The sequence below is a fragment of the Neoarius graeffei genome, chromosome 27 (genome assembly GCF_027579695.1).
Source record: "Neoarius graeffei isolate fNeoGra1 chromosome 27, fNeoGra1.pri, whole genome shotgun sequence".
Classification (NCBI taxonomy): Eukaryota; Metazoa; Chordata; class Actinopteri; order Siluriformes; family Ariidae; genus Neoarius; species Neoarius graeffei.
The window spans coordinates 15,072,973-15,098,778 of record NC_083595.1 but is presented as its reverse complement, the minus strand read 5'-3'; the positions used below and the strand labels follow the sequence as shown (position 1 = coordinate 15,098,778).

The 25,806-nt window shown below is 42.0% G+C and overlaps 1 protein-coding gene across 4 annotated transcripts in view; it reads left to right on the top strand.

Moving 5' to 3' along the window:
- The first annotated feature begins 432 nt into the window (after nucleotides 1-432).
- The window catches only part of cdkl5 (cyclin dependent kinase like 5), a 145,973-nt gene continuing 120,599 nt past the window's right edge, over nucleotides 433-25,806 (top strand). For 3 of the 4 annotated variants that reach the window (XM_060911110.1, XM_060911111.1, XM_060911109.1), the window contains exons 1-2: nucleotides 433-576; nucleotides 18,167-18,450. In XM_060911110.1, the coding sequence (XP_060767093.1) occupies nucleotides 18,387-18,450 (64 nt within the window). In that variant the 5' untranslated portion in view covers nucleotides 433-576; nucleotides 18,167-18,386. The remainder of the gene's footprint in view (nucleotides 577-18,166; nucleotides 18,451-25,806) is intronic. The other variant, XM_060911112.1, reaches the window with a different exon arrangement.

The following is a 25,806-nucleotide window of genomic DNA, read 5'->3' as shown; positions in this document are numbered from 1 at the left end:
ATGGAGAAATCTAAGCTTACAAGATCAGATACCAAATGCATATTAGTGATACTGTCCTAAACCGCTCCTTGATCCCTAAATAGGCGCCCTACACACGGAATAAAATAGTGCTCTCTGCGCCCTATGTGGTGCACTACACGTGCATTAAGAGCCCATTCGGAATTTGGCACTTTTTTTTTGTATTTGCGCCTGACTAAAGAAAAAAACAGGATAATAATAATAATAATAATAATAATAATAATAATAATAATAATAATATGAAAAGTCATTAAACAGTTTTAAGCCTATGAGTTTTAATGCTGAGAAATTGTCCTCAACCGAACAGCACGTCAAGTCCCGCCCCGTTTGGAACGATGGTCTCGCGCGAGGTTGTGATTGGTCAGGAGCGCGTCGCTCAGGGCAACAGCGCTTCGCCTGTGTCGCGTTGGGCTGCTTGTCAGTGGACTGGAATGGAGGTGGATAGGATTGCAGCTGTAATGATGGACTCTCGTTGCAGGTGAAAAAAAAGAAAAGAAGATGCAAACCTGTTTCCGTGACGATGAGAGAGGAGTCCGCGCGCCGCCCTCTACGACCTGAGTGAGTGTCATGGTGCCATGATTGGAAATGGTATTTTGGTTGATCATACTGATTGTTGTTGCACCTGATTTGCGCCCAGTTCGGTTATAGAGATGGAGATGGTGCTGGTGAGACCTTGGCACAGCTCTGGCGCTCCCTGCCCACACACACACACACACACACACACACACGCGCGTTTAGCTGCAATAACCTCTCATGCGAATCCAGGATGCAGTATCTCTTCTGAACATTGCATTAAATTGTCCGTCTGTGCATGCTTGTGTACTGTATTGGTGTGCACGCGCGAGGATGAGTCCTTACCACCATCATCACCATCATCATCATCATCATGAGAAACAGTTATGCATATCACACATAATATAAGAACTAAAATCCACCCACTAACTGTTCCAGTGCATGCATACAACACCACACACACACACACACACACACACACACACACACACACACACACAAAATGCAGATGCACCCCCCACCCCCATGCATTAAATGTATCCTTTGGAGTACAGAAAGACGACATCATCTTATCTTCAGCAGAGCGTTTCTCTATAAAGGAACGTTATGGAAATGTGGGTATCTTCAAAGCCTCACCATTTCTAATCCACGACAAGATTAATATCAGACACCAAAGCCGTAAACATCAGTTCTCTGAGGATGTAGTGCATCCAAGGTGGCAAGTGTTTGCTTATGAACCTGATCAGTGTGGTGTGTAGCTGTTCACCTGATCTCTGCATTGCATTAATCCGTCACTCGGTCTGTGTTCCTGCTGCGAAACAATTCTACACGACCCGTGTTGCCTCGTAATGATCACATCACTGAGACATGCTCCGGCTAATGGACTGTATTTTCTGGACGATACGCTGATAAGACACTTGTACAGTGGAATGACATGTATGTGGTAATTATTATTATTTTTTTGTATTAGCCTAGATGGATTGATTACGCTAAATTGCCTCTAGGTGTGTGTGTGAGAATGGTGCCTTGTGATAGACTGGCATCCCATCCAGGGTGTATTCCTGACTTGCTCCCAGTGTTCCCAAGGTAGGCTCCAGATTCACCACCATGCCGACCAGACATTTACTGGAGATTGACGAATGGATGGTTGTAATATACGTGCTGTATATATTCATGTTTTTATAGTAGACATGATACTCCATTAGTTATTAAACGCAATCACGCTCTGCTGTTGTATAAGATCCCATGTGGACACCCTAAAGATTTGCACTTATGCCCTAGAATCACACTTGCTTGTGGATAACTTCACCTGAATACTGTAGAGTTCTGCTGTAATCATAAAGACTGTCTTGTGCTCATCCTAGGACTTTCATACTCTCATACATCCTTTCCACACTCTTAGTACTGTTTAACTTTATAGTATACAGCTGTACAAGGAAAGATGTATTTATAATCTTACTATCTGGTGTCAACCAATAGAGAAAGAGTTTCTTTCAATGTTTCTTCCTCATGTTTTCTCAGGGAGTTTTTCCATTACCACTATCACGTCTGGTTTACTCTTTAGGGATCTAAACCTGTATCTGGATTTCTGTAAAGCTGCTTTGTGACAGTGTCTATTGTTAAAAGTACTATGGCTAATAATTTGCTTTAGAGTTATTGAAAGAGGACAAAAGAGGGAGTAAAAATGTTGTTGTTATTATTATATTTCCATCCATCCATTCATCCATCATCAGTATCCGTTTATCCTGTGTAGGGTCGCGGGCAAGCTGGAGCCTGTCCCAGCTGACTATGGGCGAGAGGTGGGGTACACCCTGGACAAGTCACCAGATCGTCACAGGGCAGACACATAGAGACAAACAACCATTCACACTCACATTCACACCTACAGTCAATTTAGAGCCACCAATTAGCTTAACCTGCATGTCTTTGTGGGGGACTGTGGGGGAAACCGGAGCACCCGGACAAAACCCATGCAGACACGGGGAGAACCTGCAAACTCCACACAGAAAGGCCCCTGTCGGTTACTGGGCTTGAACCCAGAACCTTCTTGCTGTGAGGCAACAGTGCTAACCACTACACCACCGTGCCGCCCTATTATATTTCTAGTATAATATATTTACTATATGTTATTATATTTATTGTTACTATAGATTGTAATATTTATCACTGTTATAATGAAATGCTAAAATGACTAGAATCTTTAACAATTATCCACCTCAGGCTCAGTGAATATCGATGAATAATAACCGAGACAAAGTTGAGGTTATTATTCACCAATGCCTGAGGTGGATAATTGGTTTAGTATAAATACACAGGTGATTATTTAAAAAAAAATAAAATCGTATTAAAAAATTATTTATTTCAAACTTCAAAAGCAGTAAGCAAAAATAACAGTGCAGTGCGTACTTGTGTCACTTATCTACCGGTATGCCGACTCACATTAAATACTTTGTTTTGAAATCGATAAAATAAATCACAGTTCCACCTTACTTTTGAATAGTTTTCACCCAAACTTCGTAGCATCTTTAGTGCTTTTAGGAACAGCATTTTCTTTCATAATTTGTAATTCTTCCTCACTTATGGTGACAAAGCGATTGGCAGCCATTTTGCCGAGTCTCTCAAGGTGATTATCAAGAAATAGTCCGAATTTCTCGATCAATCAGTGCACACAGTTTTCTCTAATCACCTTCGTATTCATACTAAACTGTATTATTCAGAATAACCAAATCACGTAACACGGACTGACTGTATTTCGGGTTACATGTAGCCTGCATTTTACACACTGCCACCTACTGTGAGCTCATTTTACTCTGCTTGTTGTGCGGATTCATGATGACAATCATGACAGAAGCAGCAGTGATCTTCAATGGCAACTTGTCTGTCTTACTGAAAAAACAAAGGAACCAAATTGTCCGTCTGTCTTGTTACATGCTAATTAAGGTGAACGCCTGTCCGAATTTTGAAGATCCGAAGAGAATGCTGGCAACATTGCACTGTACTTCATCAGGCATTGACCAACAATATTCTTCAATATATTTAAAAGTTCTGACTGCATTTTGTAAAATATAAACACTCACTTCTGACAGTTGGACATAAAATACAACGAAATTCACATAAATTACCAACTCATGTAACATTCGGACAGATGAAATTCAATCATGTTTGTCGATTTGTTATTTGACCTTTTCATAAGCTTTACGACAGTTTGGTAGATGGTCCATATGTGGTACATACTGTGGCACAAACTGCTGACAAAGTTAATGCTGACACCTTTCTGTTTTAGCCAGCATTAACTTTTTCAGCAGTTTGTGCTACAGTAGCTCTTCTGTTGGATTGGACCATATGGGCTAGCCTTCATGCCCTAGGCGAATCAATGAGCCTTCGACACCCATGGCCCTGTCTCCGGTTGTGCTTCCTTGGACCACTTTTGGTACGTACTAACCACTGCATACCGGAAACAAGATGTGCCATTTTGGAGATGCTCAGACCCAGTCATCTAGCCATCACAATTTGACCCTTGTCAAAGTTGTTAAGATCCTTACACTTGCCCATTTTTCCTGCTTCCAAAACATCAACCTCAAGAACTGATTGTTTTCTTGATGCCCAATGCATCCCACCCCTTGACATGTGCCAGTGTAATGAGATAATCACTGTTATTCACTTCACCTGTCAGTGGTTTTAATGTTATGGCTGATCAGTGTATCTCTGTAGTGTATCAACATTTGGTTCAATCATATGTCATGACAGCAGATGTAGATAACAAGAAAATCCAGGCTTTTCAAATTTCAGTATATCAAAAAACTGTAAAGTAAATTCTGAGACCTAGAGAAATAAAATAGAAACAGCTCCAGGCTCCTTCATTCGATCCTGAGTTTGGGTTATGGACATGAATCCCTGTGCGTGTTCTCCCTTTTCTTTGTGGGTTTCCTCCCACCACCCAGAAACATGCTGGTAGATGGACTGGTGACGCATAATTGCTTCTAGGTGTGAATGTGTGTTTACAGTGAACCGGTGTCCCATCCAGGCTGTATTCCTGCCTTGTACGCGATGTCTGTTTTGCTAACATACTTGATCAGCCATAACAGTGAATCCATCTGGCTAATGTTGTGTAGGTCCCACTTGTGCCACCAAAACAACTCTGACCCATCGAGGCATGGACTCCACAAGTCTCTGAAGGTGTGCTGTGGTATCTGGCACCAAAATGTTAGCAGTAGATCCTTTAAGTTCTGCAAGGTGGGGCCTTGATGGATCTGACTTGTTTGTCCAGCACATCCCACAGATGCTTGATCAGATTGAGATTTGGAGAATTTGGAGGCCAAGTCAATACCTTGAACTCTTTTTCATGTTCCTCAAACCACCTAGGAACACTTTCTGCAGTGTGGCAGGGCGCATTATCATTCTGAAAGAGGCCACTGCTATTAGGGAATACTATTACCATGAAGATACTTGATTACAAAGATACTTGGTCTGCAACAATGTTTAGGTAGGTGGTACGTGTCAAATAGGGTGTTCACACGGCACATATTTGCATCGATGCTGCACCGATGTATTTTGTTGCGATATATCTTACACTGGTGTAAATTTTGCGCAGCGTTCACACGTCACAACCCTGCTTACTAGAGAGAAGCGTGTTAGCACCGGTGCAGCCCCACTTGCGGTCACACGGCAGTTTCTGCGACCGTGTTATAGTAGCAAAAACTTTATTACTATCATTTCCTTTGATAGTAATAAAGTTTTGATATTTCCTTTTATTACTATCATTTCCTATCATTATTACTATCATTTCCGATAGTAATAATGCGGAAATGAAATATGCGCATGCGTGAAAATGTACTTCTTTTTTCCCGGTTGTCATGGCATCACCAAGCGCCGGGAAAACAACGTGGATGAAGACACCAGTGTTGCCAGATATTGCTGACGTTTTCCATCCCAAAATATGTTCAAATCCGTCAAAATGCACTTAAAACTGCCAAATCTGGCAACACTGGAAGACACGCAGTTCTGTTGTTGTTGATATTCGCCATTTTGGAAGCGCAAAATACCGGGATGCAAATTATGCAATGCCCGTATGTAATCAACTCTCCTCACGCGTAGCGAGTCTACCCCTGTAGCGTTCAGACGTCCCATTTTATATCGGTGCTGCCCCGCAAACTAGCATTTACTCCGGAGTAAATTTCTTAAACCACCTCCCGAGCAGGGTTAGATTTGCACCGGTTTAAGCAGCTTTCAGGGGCTACACCGGTATAACTTTGTACCGTGTGAACGCTCTACCGGGGCAGCCCCGGTGCTACACCGGAGTAAAAGTTGCCGTGTGAACACATGAAAGCCGGGACCCAAGGGTTCCCAGCAGAACATTGCCCAGAACATCACACTGCCTCCACCGGCTTGCCTTCTTCCCATAGTGCATCTTGGTGCCATCTCTTCCCCAGGTAAGCAACTGTCCACATGATGTAAAAGAAAACATCAGACCAGGCTATCTTCTTCCATGGCTCCATAGTCCATTTCTGATGCTCATGTGCCCATTGTAGTGCTTTGGGTGGTGGACAAACTGCAATGCACTGTGTGTTCTGACACCTTTCTGTCATAGCCAGCATGAACTTTTTAAGCAATTTGTGCTACAGTAACTCTTCTGTGGGATTGGACCGGATGAGCTATCCTTCACTCCCCACGTGCATCAATGAGCCTTTGACACCCATGGTTCACCTGGTCCTTCCTTGGACCAGTTTTAGTAAGTACTAACCACTGCATGCTGGGAACACCCCACAAGACCTGCCATTTTGGAGATGCTCAGACCCAGTCATCTATCCATCCATCCATTATCTGTAACCGCTTATCCTGTGCAGGGTCACTGGCAAGCTGGAGCCTATCCCAGCTGACTATGGGTGAGAGGTAGGGTACACCCTGGACAAGTTGCCAGGTCATTGCAGGGCTGACACATAGAGACACACAACCATTCACACACACACATTCACACCTATGGCCAATTTAGAGCCACCAATTAACCTAACCTGCATGTCTTTGGACTGTGGGAGAAACCGGAGCACCCAGAGGAAACCCAGGCAGACACGGGGAGAACATGCAAACTTCATACAGAAAGGCCCCCGTCAGCCACTGGGCTTGAACCCAAAGCCTTCTTGCTATGAGGCGACAGTGCTAACCACTACACCACCGTACCACCTCCAGTCAATTTGGCCACAATTTGGCCCTTGTCAAAGTCACATAGATCCTTACGTTTGCCCATTTTTCCTGCTTCCAACACATCAACTTCAGGAATTTACTGTTCACTTGCTGTCTAATATATCCCCATATATCAGGAATGTCAAAGCATAGTCTGTGACACTTGTAAGGCACTTCATAATCAGTGCAGATGACGTAACCTGTGTTGTTTTTTTTTTGTTTTTTTTTTCCTCTGCAGTACTGACGAGGGAGATTGCCAACTTCTTTCATTATACTTGTTTTGTCCTATTTTCTTCTTTTTTGAATCCAGTGAATTTACTGTTTTATTTGTCATATCCTAAGCCATTAGCTAGTGCATATGTTTTTGCTCCCATTTTGTATTGTGAAAACAAAAACAATTACGGATCACACAGGTCACATGCCTTGAGCTGTTTTCTTAGTATTTTTAGTATTTTTTCAAACCCTAGCCTTTCCGACCTGGGGGATAGCCCCATAACCACCTGCTACTTAACTGATTCAAATGATCAGTGATACGAATTGCAAATAGATGTCTCTTGTCTGTTACATTAGTGTGAGTTGAACAATCAAGGTTGTTTAAGCCTAGTTTGAATGTAAATTGTCATTCTTTTGGCTTATATACTACTGAAAATGTAAACGTTGCAAAGTAGTGAAAATGCACTAAGAAATGTAAATTTAAAGTAGCCAGATAGCCTATACTTGTCTGATAGTAAGATGAAGATAATACTGTATGAAGTACAGGCCAACATAAAACTCTCTTTCTTTACTTAGCATAAACTATCATAGATGTTATATTATTGAGCATATTCAAAGGAAGATTAAATATCAATTCAGATAAATGAGATACACAACATATGTCTTGGGGTTATTTCTGCTGGTCATTTCCTACAAGGTGAAATATGTGTAATTGTTTCCAGATGTGTGCACACAGCCCGTAAAAATTAATGACGTGATGAATACAGATGGGACTGAAATCCCAGAGATACTCCAGTCATAATTACATTGTCCCACTGTGGCTACGGTTTGCTAAAATGACACAAAATTTATTCACACGAGAGCAGAACAGAAGAGTATAAAGAGATTTTAGAAGAGATTTCACCTTTTAGGAGGACCTTAATGTTAAAGCCAGGTTGGAAGTAAACTCTCCAGGGACCATCCCGTGGCATATGGGAACATGATATCACTCATAGATCCTGTGGTGACTCCTGATGTTTAATGGTCTGATTTCTTTGAATGTTCTCAGCAAAGGTGTGTGTCAGCGGAAGCGTATTGCTGCCACACCAGAGAAAATAATAAAAAACATTATCATGTAATAACGTGAAATATTTATTGTTATAACAATATAGTTTTCACATTAAACAATATTTTCATGTTATTACGTGAAATTTTCACATTATAACGTGATAATTTGGTATCACGTTATAACGTGATAATTTATATTGTTAAAACATGAAACTTTTCACATTATAATGTGACAACTTTAAATTCATGTTTGAATCTATGGTTTGAATGAGGTGTGCGGAGAATAAACTGGGTAATATGGTTCATTTACATGATTTAATCAAGTTCTGTTTATTGCTTGGGCTGAGACATGGCGAGATTCTGCTATTATTGAACATGGTGGATGACATCGTACAACCCCAGTTCCAAAAAAGTTGGGACACTGTGTAAACTGTAAATAAAAACAAAATGCAATAATTTGCAAATCATGGAAACCCTATATTTCATTGAAAATAGTACAAAGACAACATATCAAATGTTGAAACTGGGATTTTATTTTTAATTTTATATATATATTTGTGTGTATACATACATATGCTCATTTTGAATTTGATATCAGCAACGCGTTTCAAAAAAGTTGGGACAGGGGCATACTTACCACTGTGTTGCATCACCTCTACTTTTAACAACACTCTGTAAACGTTTGGGAACTGAGGAGACCAATTGCTGCAGTTTTGAAAGAGAAATGTTGTCGCATTCTTGCCTGATATTCAGTTTCAGTTTCTCAACAGTTCAGGGTCTCCTTTGTCATATTTTGTGCTTCATAATGCACCAAATGTTTGAAACGGGAGGCAGGTCTGGATTGCAGGCAGGCCAGTTTAGCACCCTGACTCTTTTACTATGGAGCCATGCAGTTTTAATATGTGCAGAAAGCGGTTTGGCATTGTCTTGCTGAATGAAGGAAGGCCTTCCCTGAAAAAGATTTTGTCTGAAACGTGTATATATCATTCAGCATTAATGATGCCTTCCCAGATGTACAAGCTACCCGTGTCATGTGCACTAATGCACCCTCATAAAATGTGTGTGTATATGTATATGTATGTATATAAAATTTGCATTTGTGGATGCAGTAATGAACTGTTTTCACAGACGATGGTTTTTTGAAGTGTTCCTGAGCTCATACAGTGATTTCCACTACAGACACGTGTCTGCTTTTAATGCAGAGTCGCCTGAAGGTCTGAAGATCACAGGCATACAATGTCAGTTTTCAGCCTTGTCTCTTGCATACAGAGATTTCTCCAAGTTTTAATGATATTATGTACCATAGATGATGCGATCCCCAAATTCTTTGCAATTTTATATTGAGGAACGTTGTTCTTAGATTGTTGCACTGTTTGCCCACGCAGTCTTTCACAGAGCGGTGAACCCCTCCCCATCTTTACTTCTGAGAGACTCCGCCTCTCTGGGATGCTCAGTTTTTTTTGTTGTTGTTGTTTTCCAAAATATATTCATTGGTTTTCACTTTTACAAGTAAAAGATGGATCCATTCTGAAATCCACAGGAAAAAACACAGATAAAACCCACAAACACATTTCAAACAAATAAAACAAAAAACAGAAATACATCAGCTCAGTTTCATACATACCGCACAAAAAATTACAATAATAATGTGTAGTTTGCCCTCCTTTATCAGGACCTTTCAGAAAATCCCTACAGCAAAATGGCAGCGACATCAGGCTCTAAGTAATTCAAATAGGGTTCCCAAACTTTATAAAATTGCTCTGACTTTGAATGCAATATGCATGTAAGGTACTCTAATGGCACTAAATCAAATAGTACTCTGTGCCAGCCTTTAACAGTTGGTTCTTTTTCACTAATCCATTGCAGCGTAACAATCTTCCTCGCAGCATAAGTAAGAATACAATACAATCTTCTGTTTTTTAGTATTACATTTCTGGCAGGGAGGCCTAGAATGAGAGAAATTGGGTCCATCTCCAGTTCCGAACCTAGTATCTTTTCCATTTCTGATAATACATTAGATCAGTACCTTTGCAGCTTACAGCATGACCAAAGACAATGAGTCAGAGTACCAATTTCTGTCTTACACTTAAGGCACATGGGTGAAAGAGTGGAGTTGAAATTATATCTGCGGTTAGAGGATATATGCATTTTGTGTATAATCTTAAATTGTATTGCCTTAGCACGATTACAAACTGAAAACGATTTCACGTGTGTCCATATCTCTTTCCACTCACTGTCATTGATTGTGACAGAAAGTTCCCGTTCCCATTTGTCTCTAAGCCCTTGTAAAGGTGGTGCTGCATGCATAGTCCCATAGACATCTTCCCAACTGTTTGAAACAGTAACTTCTCAGGAGGAGATATTTCAGAATTATCAGTTAAGGTTGTGCTGTACAGTTTATAATGCCTTATCTGTAAATAACAGAAGAATTCCATGTCTTGGGATACTGTATTTCTCAACCACTTGTTCAGATGATAGTAGTGTGTTATCAGCAAGTAAGTCATTCAATGTATTAATGCCATTATTAACCGAATGTCTAAAACCAGTATCAAGTAGTCCTGGCTGGAACTCAGGATTGTTCAGAATAGGAGTGAAAACAGATGTCACTTTCAACCTTCCCTCAAGTCTACGCATTAATCACCATGCCTTCATTGTATTAAGCGTAACAGGGTTGTCACAGCTCAATTGAATCGTTTTGAATTTCTTAAAAAACAGCAAGTCTCTTAATGGATATTTTGAAAGGGAGGTTTCAACATCCAGCCAGATAGAAGTTGTCCTGTTTAAGACCCAATAGTAAATATATTGCATATGAGCACACAGCTGATACTTTCTAATATCTGGTAAGTCTAAACCTCCCACAGAGCTTGGTTGTTGTCGGCAGCAGCAGCTGTCCATTGCTAGCGATGATTACTGCTTCATTAGGATGTGCAGAAACGCAGATGGGCCATGAGGCCCACACCAGAGCAGCAAAGTCGCCTGCAGCGCTGGCACAAATGATCCGGCCAAGCCGCCATGGAATGTCTGGCCTCATGAGCTCTCACATACTATTCTCCTCTTCTAACGAAGCGCCTTGCACAGTAAGATAGGACAAATGATGTCGTGCCCCCATCGTGTTGTCTCTCTTGACCTCCAGACCTGATGCCAAGTGGTGGACAAAAGTGCCACAGATCTGACGGCTATGGAAGCTGCCCTACAATGACAACTGACTTGCTGAGTGATGCCATCTGTTGGCCATTTGAGTGGCTCTTCCGCATGCCATCTGGTCGTGTGCCATTGACCCTGTCGGGTTCATCTGCCACATTGCACTGAAAAGCACCCTGCTGGCAGCACCTTATTGATGACTAGCAGGTTAACCAGCATTGCCCGGGTTTTGCAAAATTCTGGGTTGCCCCAGACTTCCATGTCAAATTTGGTGAAGATCCATCGAGAAATGGTGATATTATCCCAAGACAAACAAAAATCCAAATATCCACCACCCAGGGGCCCACTGGGGCCCCCCTGGGACCCAAATATAGAATTTCTGAGTTCTGCCAAATTGTGGCTATCTTCTGTACCTCCTTACCAAATTTGGTGAAAATCCGTCAAGAAATGGCAATGTTAGCTCAAGACAAACAAACAAACAAACAAACAAACATTGCCACTTGTTATATAAATGTACTATTTAGCCCATAGCTGGAACCCAGGCTGGTGCTACCACTCCGGGTCAGAGCAGACCTGGGAGCAGTGGTGATTAAGGGGTAACTCCACTTTCCCCAATACTCAAGTCGTCCTGGACCTGAGACTCACCACTGGTTTAAAGTCATAGCCAGGACTACACAGAGCTTGGTAGTTGCAAGGTAGCCATCTTTAGCTTTGGTCTGCATTTGCTCCATGTAAAAGAACTAAGCCAGCCATTTAGATTTTTCATGACTGTTTGAAAACAAGACAGGGATCATTTGGATAGGATAGAGTAATCTAGGCAGTATATTCATCTTAATCAAGGCTATACACCCCAACCAGGAGATCGGCAAAGAAGTCCATCGCTCCAAATCCTGCCTCTCTCTCTCAAACAGAAGAACAAAATTAGCTTTATACAGTTGCTTAAATGTAGGGGTTATGAATATACCTAAATAGACAAAGCCTGCTGGTGACCACTTAAAGGGGGAAAAAAGGTAATGCTGCAGGTATTGAATTTAGGCTCCCGAGAGGCATGGCCTCTGATTTCATCAGATCAATTTTATATCCAGAGAATTTGCTAAATAAATCAATGACTGGAAATAAAAATCAAGACATCGTCAGCATAGAGGCTTATCTTATGATGTACACTATCCAGTTGTAAGCCCTGTATAGAGGGTGTTGTCCTTATGGCCTCCACCAATGGTTCAGTAACAATGGCAAATAAAAGAGGAGACAAGGGACAACCTTGCCTTGTTCCTTTATGCACTGGAAAGCTGGCTGATCTAAGCCCATTAGCTAAAATAGCTGTCTGGGGGTTACTATATAGGACCTTAACCCATCTAATAAAATTCTCCCTTAACCCAAATTTGTCCAAACAGTAAAATAAATATGTCCATTCGACTCAGTCACATGCTTTCTCGGCATCCAAAGAAAGTACCAGACCATCAACCTGTCTTTGCTGGAAAGCCTGAGTAACATTAAGAAGACACCTGGCATTATTACAAGAACTTTGTCCCGTTATGAAACCTGTTTGATCTTCTATTACAATTTTAGGCAAAAGGCCTTCAAGCCGTGTAGCTAGGATTTTAGACAACATTTTCCAGTCCACATTAAGAAGGGCTATGGGCCGATATGAAGCACAGGACTCTGGGCATTTCCCTTTCATTCAGAATAAGTGAAATATTTTGTTTCTCTCAAAGTCTGGGGTAGTTCATTATGTAAGAATGAATGATTAAACATTTCAAGTAAGGGGTCTATAATAGGTCAGAAAACTCTTTGTAGAACTTGCTACCAAACCCATCTGGTCCAGGGGCTTTTCCACTCTGTAAGGTTCTTATGGCATTAAACACTTGTTCTTTGGAAATAGGGACATTAAGATCAAGTTGCTGCTCTGTTGATATAGTGGGCAAGCTGAACTGAGAAAATAACTTATCCATTAATACAGACACATCGCTTGGTTGTTCAGATAGGTAAAGATGATGATAAAATGCCTTAAATGTGTCAGTTATGAGCTTGTTATCATGTGATTACCTTGAGCATCACAGATGGCTGCAATTGACTGTGACTCTGCCCTTTTTCTGGTAAGGTATGCCAGATATTTTCCGGGTTTATCCCCATGTTCATAAAATCTTTGTCTGATAAATCTGAGTTTGACCTCCTCATCTTGTGTTAAAAGACTATCTAATGTTGTTCTGACTGCAGCTATTTCTTGTAGTGCAGTAGGGGATGGGGACTCAACCTAGGCTCTTTCTTTAGCTTTAAGCTCAGCCATTAACAAATTTTGCTTTTCTTTGTTGTTCCTTCTTTTACTGGAAGAAAATGAAATAATCAACCCTCTAGCATATGCTTTAGCAGTTTCCCATAGTAGGGCAGAGTTATTAGTAGATTGAGAGTTAGTAGAAAGAAAATATCTAAATTCAGTCGTAAACCAAGTTACAAATGCATGATCTTTCAAAATAGATGTGTTCCGTCTCCAATGTTTCATTCTATTGTTTATACCCTTGAGGGAGAGATCCAATAATACACTGGCATGGTCTGAAATCAGAATACTGCCAATAAGACAAGATGAAACTGTGTATAAAGAAAGCCCTGATTAAAAAAAAAAGTAATCAGTTCTAGTATGACACCCATGAGGTGCAGAGAAAAAAAAAGTAGATGCTTTATCTGCAGGATGAATTCTCCTCCATACATCAACAAATCCCAGCTCCTCACACTGAACTGAGTACCTTAGCTTGTAGGGAAAGAGGTATAGTTTTATGGGGCAGTCTGTCGATAAGAGGGTTCAGTATGCAATTAAAATATCCACCCACTATGGCAATTGCTGGGTTTCATGTAACGTCATATCTGCTTCATTAGTGATTCAAAACTTTAGCTGGTGGTCTACCAAAGTTCAGTTGACAAAGCGTTTGTACAAAGAAGGTGCTTTGCTTGCATGAAAAATGCGTTACTCTTGCGTTGTTTTAGGTTGTTGGAATCGATCAAACCATGAAACTGATAATTTCTTCAGGGTTCCCTGTGAACTAATAAAAAAGGGTGAACAAACACAGGATTTCACAAAAAGATGTCGAGAAAGGTGGCTTTTGAACCTCTGACTGAAATCGAAGTGAACCGAGTCAAAGCGTGCTCGAGTTTGCAGTGATCACTTGGTGAAAGGTTTGTATATCCCTCTCAGCTATGGCCTTAGTGTTTTCCAAGTACTTTTCTTGCTATGTGTCATTATTTTATGGTACTTTTTTTAGTCACGAAGTGCTAAAGTCCTCAGCTGTTTCTTTGTTTCCGCCTCACAAAGTCCATACGCATGAAGGTCGCGACAAAATTCTTATCCAGCCATATAGTTACAATGCGCCGTGATCACTTCTCCGTCTTGTTTAACTAAGATCCAGGTCTTTAAAGGGGTTTCTGATGATCTTTGTGAATGATTTACCTGAAAGATAAGATCGAACATAAGTGAGAATCAAGCGAACTGTTGTTTGTTTACACTTCAACTTGCAGCGCTTCGTTGTAAAGATGCAAACGAAAAGCTAAAAAAAAAAACATACTTGCACGGGCAAAAACAATACAGGATTCATCCAGCAGCGACTTGATATCGAGGTCCTTTACCCAACCACATACAAAAAAGTTGTAAACCTCCATACTCTCCCACGTTTTCATCTGTTTTGCGGTGTAGAAGGATGTCTGCAACACCAGATAGTTCGAGATGTCGGGGAACTCGACTGAAGGGTAGTTTTCGAGATCGTATGACAAATCCTTCTTTCCCAGACTGTAGGGGTCGATTCCATTGCACATAGCAATCTTCTGAATATATCTAAAGCGAGCAGTGGCTTCTAGATTATGAGCATACGCTGATAAGTTATCGCTAGTTGTTTGCACTACGGCAGCCGTTTAGACCACCAGCTATTTCACTTCTGGTAAAACCACTAAGAAAAGTCACATGACTGAAACCCAGCAATATCTGACTGAATCTCAGGGAAATCTAAGAACATCTTAGTTATAAAATCGGAGGGATGTGTAGGAGGGTAATACACATTCAATATAGAGATTACTGTACCTTGTAAGACACCTTTATCCATAACATATCGGCCATTTTTGTCTTTAATACAGTCCAGCATTGAAAACTGAAGACCTCATTAGAATAGTTGTTGCAGGTTAAATCTGGTCATAGGTTAAACCTGTATTTAACCTAGGTAGAACTGGTGAACCACATTTTACCTAGGTTCACACTCTCTCTCTCTCTCTCTCCCCACTCTGGTCCTCATCACCTGGACTCCCTTCCCTTGATGTCATACCTTCTCAACTACCTCTCTACAAACACTCAACAAATAACTTTTATTGTACTCACCAGGATTTGAACTTACACCCTCCAGACCTGTAGTCCACAGTGTTTAGCACTACTCTACGTAGGTTAACGTTGCAAATTCTCCCATACCCTAACAAAAAGCTAATCCAAACCCTAAAATAAAACTAACCCAAACCCTAACAAAAAGCTAAGTGTCTCAAAACATGCAAAAATTATAAATTTAACGTAGATTGAATGCTGTCTATATATTTAACCTAGGTGAAATGTGGTTCACCAATTCAACCTAGGTTGAATACAGGTTTAACCTGAGAATGGATTTTACCTGCAAGAGCTATTCTAATGAGAAGAGCCCGGTCAAGCTTCAAACGGCCCGCTTTTGTGCTCAGTTGGTGGTAATCAGGAATCCATCTTTCGAAAAATTTCAACAGATCTGATCCTTCTGAGCCCTCAGATATGCTAAATACATGTATTTGCGACCCTGGTTGTCGAGTTCATCTATGTGCTCTAGCATGTCGCGCATTTGTTTCTCAAGCGATGTAATCTGCAGTTGGCAGAAGAGAGCAACCGGACCCGCTTGAAGATTCTTGAAGACATTTCGCCTCTCATCTGAAAGGCTTCCTCAGTTCTGTCTGACTAATAGGGAGTATCAAGTATTTGTCCTCTCATGGATCATCATAGAATCCGAATCAGAATGCTGATGGTTGCATTGTAGGTGGCCGACAAAAGATGTCCTAGACACCCACCTCCGTTCAGTGATGGCCGTTCCAGGTTGACAAAAATGAATGATCCTCTCTGGCTAAGATGTCCGCCAGTTTTCTGGAAGTCCTCTCATACTCCCGCACCAGTCGAAGGGATCTCATCCCAAAGTGCGTAGAAACATATCTGTGAAGATACTCAGTCATCCAGGCACATAGTAATCTGCGGTTGGCAGAAGAGAGCAACCAGACCCGCTTGAAGATTCTTGAAGACGTTGGATCATCATAGAATCAGAATGCTGATGGCTGCATTGTAGGTGGCCGACAAAAGATGTCCTAGACACCCACCTCCGTTCAGTGATGGCCGTTCCAGGTTGACAAAAATGAACGATCCTCTCTGGCTAAGATGTCCGCCAGTTTTCTGGAAGTCCTCTCATACTCCCGCACCAGTCGAAGGGATCTCATCCCAAAGTGCGTAGAACTTTGGGATGAGAACTGAGGAAGCCTTTCAGATGAGAGGCGAAACATCTTCAAGAATCTTCAAGCGGGTCCGGTTGCTCTTTTCTGCCAACCGCAGATTACTGTGTGCCTGGATGACTGAGTATCTTCACAGATATGTTTCTACGCACTTTGGGATAAGATTGATGTTTACTCTACAATGCCATCTTGTCCCCCCGCCCTGGGATGCTCGTTTTATACTGACCTGTTAACAAAATTAGGTGGGTTTTTTTTTTAGCATTACACAGCTTTTTCAGTCTTTAGTTGCCCCTGTCCCAACTTTTCTGAAACGTGTTGCTGACATCAAATTCAAAATTATCAAATATTTTTCAAAAAACAATAAAATTTCTCAGTTTCAACATTTGATATGTTGTCTTTGTACTATTTTGAACGAAAAATAGGGTTTCCATGATTTGCAAATCTTCACATTCTGTTTTTATTTATATTTTACACAGTGTCCCAGTTTTTTTTTGGGGGGGGGGAATTGGGGTTGTAATAAGTATGCGCACTCTAAGAAAGATTTTAAAATACATGGGTGGGGGAATGAGTCCGTCCCGCTGGACATGAGTTTAAGATTATCACGTTATAACAATATAAATTATCACGTTATAATGTGAAACCAAATTATCACGTTATAACGTGAAACATTTCACGTAATAATGTGAAAATATATTGTTATAATGTGAAAAACATATAGCTATAACAATAAACTTTTCATGTAATTACATGTTACAATTTTTTTTCTTTTTTCTGGTGTGGCAGCAATACGCTTCCGTCGTATGTCAGTGTATTTAAAGATGCTTCAGCTTTCATTTACATGGATTTCATTCACATGGTTGTCCTGAATACTTAATATGTGATACTTAATTTGAACCAAATGTCATTTCCTCTGTTGATAAATGAGTCGATAGAAGGACAAGTAAGTGCGTGTGGTCGTAGGAAAATAACAGCAGAATGATGCAGTGTTACCACTGTTACGACCTGTTATTTTTGTAATTTGTTTTATTTATAATTTATTTATAATTTGGTCATAAATAAAAGTTAATCAGACAAAAAACACTCAGCTTGCCATAAAGTCATCTATCCCGAGGACTCGCTCATGGCGGAAAACTTGCCTAGTGTTACAAAGGTGAACTCTCTTCATGTTTTGTAATCAATTTATGCAGAACATCCGACGCACAAGTCACTATATATGTTGTTACAGTAGAAACAATAATGTTTTGAACAACTACATTAATATACCCCTGTGATTTGCCTTGAAGCCGGAACAACCATCAGAGCTGCTGTTATAGAAAAAGAATCAACACCTTCTGACGAATCAGAATTGAGAATTTAATGGCGACATGGTAGCCTATAATATTATTACATTTTGATAATTCACAAAAGGATCGTGTTAAAATCAGTTCAACATGCAGTTACTTGTCCACTTGTCTACTTCAGGGTGTTAATCTAAGTATCTCTGCTTGCAAGCAAAAGACCTCCCTCAGTTCTATCTAACAAGCCTTTTGTTGTTTTTTTCTTTTTGGTGTGTGTGCGCGCATGTTTGTTTCAGTGAGTTTGTGTTAGGAATATGGGCTCAATATTGGGCCTCAAAGAGAACAGCATTTTGGCTCTGATGACCCGGTCGAGTGCTACGTGGTGCTGTGTGTCCTGACCACCCTCTTGCTGCAGGGACAGACACACACACACACACACACACACACACACACACACACACACACACACACACACACACACACACACACACATCTCTTCCCCTGCCTTTTGACTTCATGAAGATTCGCCTCATTGGTGATGTGATGAATAAATTTGAGGTCCTTGGGATTGTAGGAGAAGGTGAGTGCAAAACAAATGTTACATCATTCAGAGCAGATACATGAAACACACAATTGTTTGTGGCACTGATTTCCATATAATGACATCCAATTTGTATATGCAGTGTGATAAATTTGCAGTTAGTGCTCGTGTTGCAGGGAATTTACAAAGAAACCGGAAATTATGTCATGTGCATAGCCAGCTTTTTTGTTTGTTTTTGCAGTTGCTAATTGTTTTTGATTGAGCCATGACAAGTTCAGATCTCAGACTGACCCTGAAGAGTAAAGCTGAATTTACTGCACTTGTATGTAATTGTGTGGATAAAGTGAGTGAACTCTTTGAAACACTGTTCAAAATACAGGTTATGAATGTAAATGTAAAGAAAACAGTCACTTTGTATGTTATTGCCATTGGAGGCATGAATGTACAGTGAATATCAAATATCAGGGTGCAGGCACTTACGGATGCAGGTGCAGGGGAGAGCAGGTGCACTGCAAACTGGTAACAAAATCCAAATCTGCAAACAGAAGATGTAGTCAAGTTTGGGCGAGGGTTAGTCGATCAACAAACAGTATATCAAAGGGCAGACGAGGAATCAAAGTCAAATAAATGTAAACAAAGTCAAAAAGCACTAGAAGTCGGGCAGAAAGTCAGAAGGCTCGGTATATTCAGGTATAGGACACAGAACGATACTTCAGTGAGCGTTTGTGAATGCTGGGCTTATATAGAGTGGTGATTAGTGGGATGATGGAAAACAGGTGTATTTCCTAGAATTCAGGAGATGAGGGTCACTGTGGCGTTTGGGAAATGTAGTTCGGAGTGACCATATTTGGAGGCCACTCCGAACTTGTATTTTCAGTGCTATTACTGACAGAACCCACCCACCCCCAAGGCGCTCACTCTGGGAGTGATCTCTTTTCTGGGATTGCCTCGTCTTCTGGGTGCTGGCTTGTCAAGGTGTTCTGTGTGGAACTCTTGGGTGAGGAGTGGGTCCAAAATGTCTCTGGAGTTAACCCAGCTGCATTATTCCGGGCTGTACCCCTCCCAGCCCACTAAATACTCTAGCTGACCTTGCCTGAGCCAGGAGTTAAGGATTTTGTGCACCTGGTATATGGAGTCTCCTTCAGCTTCTAGGGGGGAGGCGGCTCGTGGGTGTTAGTTGCCAAGGGGCCCTGAATGGTGGGCTTAAGACATGACACATGGAATGCAAGCGACATCTAGCAATGTGGTGGGAACTCTAATTTATATGAAACGTCGTCGATTTTCTGGAGGATTCGGAGTGGGTCAATGTATTGGGCCTGAAGCTTTCAGCATGAATTTGAGTCTCATAGGTCCTTGGTAGATACCCACACTCTATTGCCCTGGGACTATTCAGGAGTCTCCCCTCGGTGTTTGTCTGCATACTGCTTATATTTGCTGGTTAACTGTTCCAGCCTCTGATGAACCTCCTCCCACACCTGTTCACTCCTAATGAACCAGGAATCCACAGCCAGGATTTGAGTTGGGTAGTCATCCCAAGGGAAGAGTGGTGACTGATAACCAAGGATGCACTGAAAGGGGGTTAGCTGAGTGGCCCGGTGTTTCAGGGAGTTTTTGGGCATATTCTGTCCAGGGAAGTTACTGCGCCCAGTCCTTCTGGTTCTCCATGCAGTAGATCCTGAGCAAACACCCAATTTTCTGATTGGCCCTTTCCACTTGGCCATTAGACTGCAGGTGATAGTCTGATGTTAGACTCATGGAGACCTCTAGCTTGTCCATAAACTTGGTCCACACTCTGGACGTGAACTGAGGACCCCAGTCACTAACAATATCCTCTGGGATTCTGTACTATCTGAAAATATGAGTGAACAGAAGTTCAGCCATCTCAAAGGCTATGGGCAGGCCAGGTAGGGGAATGAATTTTAACGCCTTGGAGAAGCGATCGATAACCACTAAGATGACGGTGTTACCTTGAGAGTTTGGCAGGTCCGTAATGAAGTCGATGGTGATGTGTGACCAGGGTCTTTTGGGGTATCGGGAGCAGGCAGAGCTTACCAGTGGCTGGAGCTCAGGGTACCTTGGCTTGGGCGCAAGTGGAGCAAGAGGATACAAAGTCGTTGACCTCTGAGACCATGTTCTCCCACCAATACTTATTTCTAATGAGTTGGTAAGTTTGTTGACTGCTAGGGTGTCCCATGGCTGGGGATGCATGAGCCCAAGTGATGAACTGACTTCGGAGTCTGGGAGGCACATACATGAGACTGGGAGGGCAGGCTTCAGGATGGTTGCAAGGTTGGTCTTGTGCTGTCTCCTTGTCCACCTCCCATGTAATTGCATGAACGAAGCATTCAGGTGGCAGGATTGGAGTGGGTTCTGGGTTTTTGCTGGAGACCGTGTGGATTCTGGAGAGGGAATCAGCTTTCATGTTCTTGGTGCCTGGTCGATAAGAGATGGTGAATAGAAACCGGGTGAAAAAGAAAGCCCACCTTGCCTGATGGGGATTCAGTCTCTTAGCTGTTTTCAAATATTCCAGGTTCTTGTGATCTGTGAAAATGACAAAAGGGTGTGCTGCTCCCTCAAGCCAGTGTATCCATTCCTCGAGAGCAAGTTTAATGGCTACAGGTTCTCGGTTCCCGATATCATAATTTTGTTCTGCTGGGGTGAGTTTCTTGGAAAAGAAAGCTACTGGGTGCAGCTTGGGTTTCTCTTCAAAGTGTTGTGATAAGATCCCTCCCACTCCCGTCTCTGAGGCGTCTACTTCCACAGTAAAGGGTTTGGTTGGGTCTGGGTGCTTGAGAATAGGTGCCAACATCAGGTTATTTTGAGCTGCTTAAAGGCCTCTTTGGTGGTTGGGCTCCACTGGAGATGCTTGGGACCCTTCTTAAGTAGGGCAGTGGTGATGCTATCGTGCTAAAACTTCTGATGAAGCAATGATAGAAGTTTGCGAACCCCAGGAAGCGTTGCAGCTCCTTTACTGTGGTGGGAGTGGGCCAGGAAGTGACTGGGTTGACTTTACTGGGATCCATGCTCACCCCCTCTGAACTGATAATATAACAAAGGAAAGTGATCTGGGTGATGTGAAACTTGCATTTTTCAGCTTTAACATATAGCTGATTCTCTAGGAGCCTTGTTAGCACTGATCGTACATGTTGGTAGTGGGTCATTACATCTGGGGAGTAAATCAGGATATCGTCTATGTATGCTATTATGTATCATTCCAGCATGTCTCGGAGGATATCATTAAAGGACATGGGACATGAAACATAAATGCACGCTATATCAGTTTCTTTCCATTAAAAATATGAAATAATTGCATCAACAAATACAAAATTATCTATTAAATTCAGCAAAATTGTTATATTCGTGATGATTATATGGCATTTCTGCTCGAGCTCCAATATGCATATTTTACAACCGGAAGAGCCGCTGTCACGTGATCATACGTCACAAAAACTTTCGGGTACAGCACAAGCGGGTAGATGAATATGGAGAAGTGTGAATCGTGATGATGACGAATGCGACAAAATAGTTTTTGTGTCTTGGATGACAAGAAAATTGTTTCGTTTTTAGAGTGTTTAACGTACATTGAACATCATGGTGTATTGCGACCTCCCAGTCAGTCAGACGCGCTGTCACTCTTGTTAGCAATGTAGCTAGGCTCAGCATGGCCAATGGTATTTTTTGGGGCTGTAGTTAGATGCGACCAAACTCTTCCACATTTTTCCTGTTTACATAGGTTTATATGACCAGTGACATGAAACAAAGTTCAGTTACACAAATTGAAACGTGGCGATTTTCTATGCTATGGAAAGTCCACACTATAATGACAGGCGTACTAACACCTTCTGCGCGCTTCGACAGCGCATTGATACCGTCACTCGGAGTTGTACCATTATTTTTTAGACAGGGCGGACGGACCAGGGCATTCGTCCGCCTGGCCGTGCCCGACGAGGAGCGCTCTCGGCCGGCTTGGGAGGCAGACGGCAGCCCCTCCTGGAAGTGTGGTTTTACCATGGGCCTCATGCGGTAAGGATTAGTATTATAATTTTGGGTGTATCAATTATTGATTATCATAATTCTGACTCGTTTCGCCATTTTGAATGTTTTCATCTCGGACTCTGGAAGCATTGTATCTCAATCAATCTCGAAAAATATCAGCAAAAAAAAACTAGCTTGCAACGGACTTTAGCTAGATCTATGATAAACTTTCAGTGTATGATACAAAAATAATACTTCTTTCAACAGATCATTAGCCTTTGAGCAGAATTGTTTTTAACTTACCAGGATGTGTTATCGAGCCGACCGCTTTCAGTTTCATGGGGATTGAATGAACTCTCACTCTCAGAATCATCTGACCCGTCAGAGTAAAGACAAGATCTATGTTCATGTGAATTTCCAGCTATCGGTTCGAATTGATAGGGTCTAACTTCACATCTCTGTGAAACATCGGGAATGTCACTGTCGATGGTGTCCATTTCGGTAACCTGTTTACATTAGATTCCCAAGCGCTGGCTCCTTGAAAAGTTTTTGTGACGTCACGGGTCACGTGACCGCTTAGCTAATTAATGAATCATTGTTTTACGCTGATGTATAAAAAAGTTGAATAATGTGATGATTTTCACATTTTTGACGCCCTGCAGTGATTTAGATGGCATTTCTTATGTCCTTTATACATAATTATACCCAGAAAAAAAATCCATGTCCCATGTCCTTTAATGAGGTCTTGGAAGATGCTGGGAGCACAAGAAAGCCCATATGGCATCACACAATACTCAAACTGTTCTGATGCGGTGCTAAAACGGTCTTCCACTTATCCCCCTCAAGGATTCTTATCAGATTGTATGCACTTCTGAGGTCTAATTTGATGAAAATCCAAACAGTCCTTAGTTGTTCAAGAGCTGATGGTACCAAGGGAAGTGGGTATGGATACTTTATGGTGATTTGATTGAGACCTCTGTAGTCGATGCATGGGTGAAAGCACCCCCCCCCCCCCCCCCCTCCACAAAGAAGAAGCTCGCTGAGGCTGGGGACATAGATGGTCGAATGTACCCCTGTTGTAGAGCTTTCTGCACATACTTTTCCATGTACCTCTGGACGACTTCGAGGTTGATGAAGTTGCCTTCTGCCCCCCAGTCTTTGTGGGCAGAGAGAACATGGGTCATGTTTGGGAGTTTCAGCAGTACCTGAAGTCTTAGTGAGTGTGGTGTGGAAGTGGGTTCAGAACTCACCGGGCTGACTGGGCTTGTTTCTTTCCTGGGGGCACCCTCCCTTCTGGGATCAGGTGGACAGAATGGGTACTTGCATAGGAGATGGCCTGGTTCACCACAGTAAAAGTACAAACCCTTTTGGTGCCTTTGGTCCCTTTCAGAGTGTTTCAAGTGGGTATGGGAGATTTCAATGGGAGTTGGGCACTAGGGAGAAGGTGCACAGACTGGGTCATGCTAGGGTCGATTCCTGAGCAGATGATCCAGTCGGATTGCCAGGTCAATAAGGGAGTCGAGAGTAAGCCGTTTGTCACAGCAGGCCAGCTCTGTGAGCACTTCTGGGTTTAGTTCCTGTCGGAAGGTCGCTTTCAGCACTGGCTCATTCCAGCCGCTTCTTGCTGCTAGCGTACAGAACTCTAGGGCGTACTCAGCTACTCTCCTATCTCCCTGACAAATAGTGAATAGTTTTTCACCCACTTCTACCTCCTCAAGCCAGTGGTCAAACACTCGCTTGAAAAGTTTAATGAAACAATCATAGGAGCTAGTGTGCTTACCACCACACTCCCAAACAGTGCTGGCCCATTTCATAGCCTTGCCAGTGAGAAGATTGATGAACTGGGCTATCTTTTGCTTGTCTGTGGCTCCTGTAAGCGTCGTGAAGTGTAACGAACATTGAAGCAGGAAACCCTTGCATTCAGAAACCTCTCTGGAGAATTTTTCTGGTCGAGGAGCCATTGCAGCTACACCAGTGGAGGAGGAGGGGCTTGTCAGGAGGGCCTGCGAAACAACAGATATTAGTTGTGACTTTCTGGTGTTTACTTCAGTTAACATGTGTTGATGTTCTCCTAACAACTGTCCCTGAGCAATGAGAGCAGTCTGCTTCGCTTCCTCTGCTGCATCCATAGTGACAAAGTATCCTGTCAGGGTGCAGGCACTTACAGATGCAGGCGCAGGGGAGAGCAGGTGTGTCGCAAACTGGTAACAAAATCCAAATCTGCAAACGGAAGATATAGTCAGGTTCGGGTGAGGGTTGGTCGATCAACAAACAGTATATCAAAGGGCAGGTGAGGAATCAAAGTCAGGTAAACATAAACAAAGCCAAAAAGCACTAGAAGTCGGGCAGAAAGTCAGAAGGCTCGGTATATTCAGGTATAGGGAGGGAAAGCAATCTCATCGCCCCCTACTGGATGCGTTCCAACCTCTATGGCAAAATGAATGGGAACATCTTTTCAAAAAATTACATTTCGGTTTACACTTCAAAGTTAAGACAATGGCTTCCATATGTTGTGCATGTCGGGCAGCTCTATCGATCCTGGTGATCATACTTTATTTTTTCCAACGATTTGAATTGTTTTGAATGTTTTTTTAATAAGCTGATCAAAGACTACACGGACCCGACGTCGCGTCTGTGACGTCACCGCAAGTCTAGTGCCTTTCCAAATCTGTAGCAGGTAGCGGCTGGTGAGTAGCCTATATCAACATGCCGATTTGTAAAGCGTGGTTGGCGGAGTATTTCTGTACCAATAAGAAATGCATCCCTCGTGGGGATAACCATTACAGATCAGATAGCTAAGCCTACTGCTGATGTAATATGAGCGACTCTGACTAGACAGTTTGTTTGTAGTCCATTTCTGACAGGTTAGGCGCAATTTCGATCTTTTAAAAGACAGCGAAATTTCACCTGATACTTTCACAGTTACTAGATAATCCCAACATATACAACATATTTTTGGGGGGTGTACAAGTTCCACGTCATAACTTCGTGGGATTTTTTTAAAAATCAGGTCTATGGGATTTTCAATAGTATGGCTCTCGGCTTAGGAACGCTACCACTAGGATCGCTGTGTTTCACTTTCCCTCCCTATGGGACACAGAACGATACTTCGCAGTGAGCGTTTGTGAATGCTGGGCTTATATAGAGCAATGATTAGTGGGATGATGGAAAACAGGTATATTTCCTAGATTTCAGGAGATGAGGGGCACTGTGGTGTTTGGGAAATGTAGTCAGAAGGGGCCATATTTGGAGGCCACTCCGAACTTGGATTTTCAGCACTGTTTCTGACATTGAATTTGAAACCAGGTTTCTAGAAACTTCCTTATTATTTGAGATGCTGACAGTATTTTAAGAAAGCATAACAAAATAATATTGTTATTTTGTCTTTCAGTTTCATGAACATAATTGCATGGGTATAAT